General features: G+C 37.2%; 1 protein-coding gene across 1 annotated transcript; it reads left to right on the top strand.

Moving 5' to 3' along the window:
* Positions 238-5,151, top strand: LOC109233465 (squamosa promoter-binding-like protein 9). The gene is made up of 3 exons (XM_019399346.1): positions 238-729; positions 4,055-4,194; positions 4,325-5,151. The coding sequence occupies exons 1-3, from the start codon at positions 371-373 to the stop codon at positions 4,924-4,926; spliced, it is 1,101 nt and encodes a 366-aa protein (XP_019254891.1). The 5' UTR covers positions 238-370; the 3' UTR covers positions 4,927-5,151.

The raw sequence follows: 5,866 nt of genomic DNA on the forward strand, positions 1-5,866 counted from the left end.
TTTTTCTAATAGAGTCCCTTTGGATATAAAGAATTTTTTTACTTTTTTAAGAAATTAATGTTTAGCCATAAAATTTTCAATCTTCACGTGAAAGATTTTAAAAATTTGAAAAACTACAAAAGGCTATTTTCCAAAATTTTCACTCAGATAACTGGCAAAACTTCAAAAACAATCTAAAATTATATTTATGTCCAAACACAACTCTAATTTTCAAATAACATTTTCACTTTTTTCTTTTTTCTTTTTTTTTAATTTACCATTCTTATGTCCCAACGCCCATTAAGTATATGTATAAAAATGTACATGACACTATGGCCCTGTTCATGTGAATGCCACCTTTTATAATGATTTGACCCCATAAAGCTGTGGAATGAATGGGCAGTGGAATTCGGTAATGGAACTGGGTTCAGTTTCTTCTTCTGGTAGTAATTCAAGCTCCGCCGACTCTCTCAATGGTTTGAAGTTTGGCAAGAAAATCTACTTTGAAAATGTGGGTGGTGGGTCATCGCCGGTGACCGGAGCCGGGAACTTGCCGCCGGCGTCCAAGAGGGGGAGGGGTGGGTTGGTGCAAGGTGGTCAGCCACCTAGGTGTCAAGTTGAAGGTTGCCAGGTAGATCTGAGTGATGCTAAGGCTTATTATTCGAGGCATAAAGTTTGTGGTGTGCACTCTAAATCTCCTACTGTTATTGTTGCTGGTCTTGAACAGAGGTTTTGTCAACAATGTAGCAGGTCAGCTTAATTTTCCATATTACTCTAATTACTGTTATGCTCTATTTATATGGCTGTGTCGATAGGCGGATACAAAACATGCACAACAGGTGTTTGAAACTCACTTTTTATACAAGAGTTTAACTTATGGACTAGTGGTCCTTGTATGTACAGTTGTTTATATACTGGTTTGGTGGAGAGAGTTGACTATTGTGGATTTGTTAAATTATTGTGTTAATTGTTTGCTTGAATAATTGTTAAATTGTTACTGGTGTCTTTCTTTATTTCCTAAGTTGAATAACATTTTGAAACTCATGTTGATATCCTGTGCTTGAATATGACAATGGATTTTGCGAGTCTTGTATTAACAGCTTCTTGCTTTACTTATAGTGTTTTTCGAGTTTAATTTTTAGGCGTTCTTGGCGCTCTTCTGCTTCTTTTGTCATAGAAAGGCAGTTCCTTAAGTTATGTGTGCTTGTTTTCTTATATGGCTGGACCAATTCACGCTGCTAAGTGAGTTTTAGAGGGGGCTTTCTTCATAATGAGCACTAAGTTGGCGTTTTATGTGGAGTAATAAGACAATTAAGATTAATTAGAAATGCGCCTACAACTCCTGTATGTACGAATTTCTGAAGATCTAGATGTAGAGATGGTTATTTAAGAGCATTTTAAACTACTTTCTTGAATAGGTAGGGATTTGGATTTGTGCTTTCATTGAGAGGCAACCTGCATTCTTTGCACATCTACAAGAGAGAATCAACTGTGGATGCTCTGATATAACTCAGTGGTTTGAAGGTGTGTACTAATCAAAGAAATGACACTCATGGAACAAATTTTAAAATTCATTTTGGTTAATGAAATGTGGAGCTTTTGTTCGCAAATATGAACATCAGTGATTTAGGACCAGCTTCATGCTGAAACAATTGTTGTTAGAAGTGATAAAGTATTGAACAGGTACGAATTTGGAGAATGCGGAAAAAGATCTATATAGGTGATACATATTTAGTTGAGAAAATCTTCTAGATATTAGCACTTTTATTGTTGGTCTTACGCTTTCTAGGAGTGGTTTACGTTTAGAAAATATACATAACTTCTAATACTTTTTATTTGTATTTGCTTAATATTGACATGAGAAGAGTTTAATTGGAGTAATGTGGTCAGTGAGGATTCGTATAGCTGACCCAACTTGTTGGGGACTGAGGCATAATTGTTGTTATTGTATGGTTTTGATTAAAAAGCATGTTCTTTGTGGCCAATATTTTTGCATAAGCAACATATTTGACTGGTCTATCATCTATGACTCATATGGACATATCCAAGTCCGGAATGGTAAAAGTTTCTGCTGAACACTCTTAAACTTTGTCTCTGAAAAATTAGTATTAACTTTTTATTTGTGTTGTTTTGTCCATTCTGCTAATGTCATTCTATCACCGTGAAGAAATTAACTTAATATATTGGTATTCTGCATCATAAGCTTCCCCTCATGATTTACAAGATTGACGGTCATATGCATTACAATCAGAACATGCATATTAGCACCACTCTTGGCAGGCTAAAGCTAATTGGATATAGAGACAAGCAATTTATATTGGATATAGAGACAAGCAATTTATTAGTTTACTCCATGGTATTAACAGTACTCTGTAATTTACCTTGATTTGCTTGGTTGTATTCTCTTAGCATCAGAAAAATGCACTGGTACAGTGCCTTGCTGGTCTGAACTAAGTGTATGTAACTACGGTATAAGCAGTCTAAAAATCTGAAGAGGAAAAAGAAATCCTTTGTGCCACGAGTAGTACCATTCAAAGGGTCCTACTTGCATTGGGAGAAATGATGTGATCTTGAAGCAAGATAGTTTGCTTTTTCTTCTTTGTTTTGTCTTTTTATTTGGGTGAATGACACTGGCTTTTATGGATCTAATTTTCCACCATTTATACAGAAATATTGATAGTCATTCTCACAATCCATATGATCCTACTGAATTGATCTTTGCTAGAAGTTAAAGGGTAGCATTTTTTCTGAAACAGCTTTGCTCTTTATATTAGTTGCTGTTTTGTCATGCCTACTAGCTTTTCAGATAAAACTTCAATTCGGTTAGTTATTGACGCGTATGATGATCCATCTCACAATATTTGCAAATAATCATTAAGCATCAATGTATTTCTTGTTTTGCACATCTGCAAAGTGTTGGAATCTAATGGTGATGGCCTTCCCAAAATTATAATATCTTCCCTGCAATATCCCCCAGCCTTTGTTGTAGTCTTGTGGAATGATTATGGCTTTTTTCATGTCACCAAGCCATGTTTCCACTCTGATATATTCGCCATAAATGTTGTAGTTCTGGTAAACTCTATAAAGATGTGACTGTATTTTCCTTCCCCATCTCCTATAGAGGTTTTCCGTATATCCTTGAAGCTTTTTGTAAAGTTTCGCAGACCCAAGTTTTCTTCTTCGATCTTGATATGGCTGGAGAATCTTCTGCCCGGCTCAATGAACTTGAACCACCTATCAGAGTCCTCGCTGATGTTAATTAATTCAAATGATTTATCCCCTGAAACGAAATGTAATTTCTCCCCCATAATAAAATAAAGTATACGGTGGCTGAATGATTATTTTCAAAACTGGCGTGCTGGATATCATTATTGGGGGGGGGGGGGGGGAGCACATTTCCCCAGTCAAAGAGAAAAGTTGAAGAGATCATTTTTGAGATTTCTAGCCTTATGACTCCAAAAAGAACCTCCATTTATACGGTGGCTGAATGATTATTTTCAAAACTGGTGCGCTGGATATCATTATGGTGTGTTATAACTACCTAAGTACTCATTTGCAATTGGCAATGTTTCAAACCAAAATCTGCAGTCCCTACTACTGGCATCTCTCCCGATATTTATTGGGAGATATTTAATTTAAAGAGATATTAGTCATAAAGTTTCCAAGCATGCACTTCTTTTTATCTTGAAAGCTTAGTAGTTAATAAATCCATCAACTCATATACGAGCCAAACTTTGGTCTTGATGAAGAAGGAAATCTAATGTGTGAAACTTTGGGGAAGTTTTGATAAGAATGTGCATTGCACAATGATTAGTAGTTACTCAAACATAACTAGAATGCCTCTGTTATTTATGTGCGTCTTGTATAAATATGTGTATATAGTTCAATTTTTCGTCGAGTACTCAAAGACGCCATGTATTTTTTGTTTTTGTTCTTGCCTGTGACGAAACATATCAAATGTATTGGTTAGAATAATGGCTAGCCAAAGCTAGCTCATCTTCTCAGTTCACTTATTGCCCAGTCAATGTCTGCCTTATTGCATGGACTTAATAGTTTCTTGGTACTTTGGTTCCAGGTTCCATCAATTGCCAGAATTTGACCAAGGAAAAAGAAGTTGCCGCAGGCGCCTGGCATGCCATAATGAGCGCCGCAGGAAGCCTCCATCTGGATCTCTTTTCTCTACACATTACGGGAGCCTTTCTTCATCAATTTTTGGTTTGATAGAATTCCTTTCCGTTCTCTCTTTGTTTGCATGTATACTCGAAAATTTATGCTCTTCTCTTTTCCTTTTATAAAAGGGAAAGAACATTATGCTGACTCTGGTTATTTTGATTTGAACTGATAGAAAATAATAGCAGCAGATCTGGAAGCTTTCTGTTAGACTTCAGCTCACACCCACATGTCAACGAGAGTTCGTGGCCAAATACTAGAGCATCTGAACAAGGATGGGATCATCAATCTACTGCATCAGGGAAGTTTCTTCAGCGTCCTTGGCTGAATAATTCTGAAACCGCTACATCTGAGTTAGTTCTGCAAGGTTCAGCCACCAGGACCAATTATGTTCCTTCAGGGGAATGTTTTTCTGGAGTCTCAGACTCCAGTACTGGTGCTCTCTCTCTTCTGTCAAATCGGTCCTGGGGATCAAGGAATCCACCCTCAAGTCTTGGTGCTAACATTGATGGGATACACACCATTCAACCTTCTGATTCCCATGGTGCACCTACCAATCACTTCTCAAGCCCTTCATTGCGGTTTAAAGGAAATGAAGCTAGCAGCAGTTCACATGAGATGCCTTCTGATTTGGGTTTGGGTCAAATTTCACAGGCTGCTGACGATCAGTACTGTGGTGAGCTAGGGATAGGTCAGCAGAGTGGACGACAAAACATGGAACTGGACCACTCTAACGGTTATCATCCTTCTGTTCAGAATGTGCACTGGACTCTTTGAGTAGCTAGTATGATCGCGGTTGTAAGAGAACATGTTGATGAAGTAGTTTGATGTTTGTGAGGCTGTCTGTTGACGAACGACCACTAATATTATGCAGCTTATGTGCATGCATTCTTGTTGGGCTAGTCCCAAGATGACCTTTGTTTTGTTCTTGAACTGTTTGATAACTTGCTACCATTTGCTTTGGCGTATCTTTTTAACGTGCTTATTCTGTTTTCTTCGTTTTATCACTCTTGGTATATGATATTTAGGTGAAAAGTCAATCTTCCCAGCTCAAAATCACAGGACAGGACAATATTCTACCTGTTGGAGTATGAACCTGTAGCGACAAAGATGCTTCATTATGATGTTCATTTTTGTCTGATTTTTCCTTTCTGCACTCGTTTTATATTTTCCATTTGGGCTCTAAAATACATAAATCTCTAGCCTCTTCATCCAGCGATCTTCTCGTACGTACGTGCTATAGAGCCTCTATCTCCAAGAAATGCTAATTGGGGTTATAGGGAGTTGCGCCGATAATTCATCCTTGAAGACTCCATAGTCTATGCAGAAGGCAGAAGCCACATTCTGATGAAAAGAATTCGTTTAAATTTGAAACATCTTCACCTTGTTTGTTGCTAACGTGCATGATTGAAATGCCATGTTTTAATTCTATGAGTTCAATTTTTAAGGTTCTTAGTGGAGGTGGGCGTTCGAGCAGTTCGGATTGGATATGAAAATTTTGGTTTCCGGATTAAAGAAACGACAATTCAAATCCAATCCAAATAATCTCGGATTGGATTGGATTTTTTATGTTCGGCTTCAGTCGGTTTGGATATTTTAGATTTACGATTTTAAGCCTATAAATTGAGTTGTTTCTTCTTCTTACAAAAATGAACATCCAAATGAAATATTCATGTTAAATTGCCTAAAAAGGTCCTCATTTTTCACCGCAACCATT

The sequence above is a fragment of the Nicotiana attenuata genome, chromosome 10 (assembly GCF_001879085.1).
Source record: "Nicotiana attenuata strain UT chromosome 10, NIATTr2, whole genome shotgun sequence".
NCBI classification, from domain to species: domain Eukaryota; kingdom Viridiplantae; phylum Streptophyta; class Magnoliopsida; order Solanales; family Solanaceae; genus Nicotiana; species Nicotiana attenuata.

Coding starts and splice junctions, on each gene's coding strand:
- LOC109233465 (XM_019399346.1), top strand. CDS start 371: ATGAATGGGCAGTGGAATTCGGTAATGGAACTGGGTTCAGTTTCTTCT. Junction 730..4,054: donor TTTTGTCAACAATGTAGCAG/GTCAGCTTAATT, acceptor CTTTGGTTCCAG/GTTCCATCAATTGCCAGAAT. Junction 4,195..4,324: donor CCTTTCTTCATCAATTTTTG/GTTTGATAGAAT, acceptor TTGAACTGATAG/AAAATAATAGCAGCAGATCT.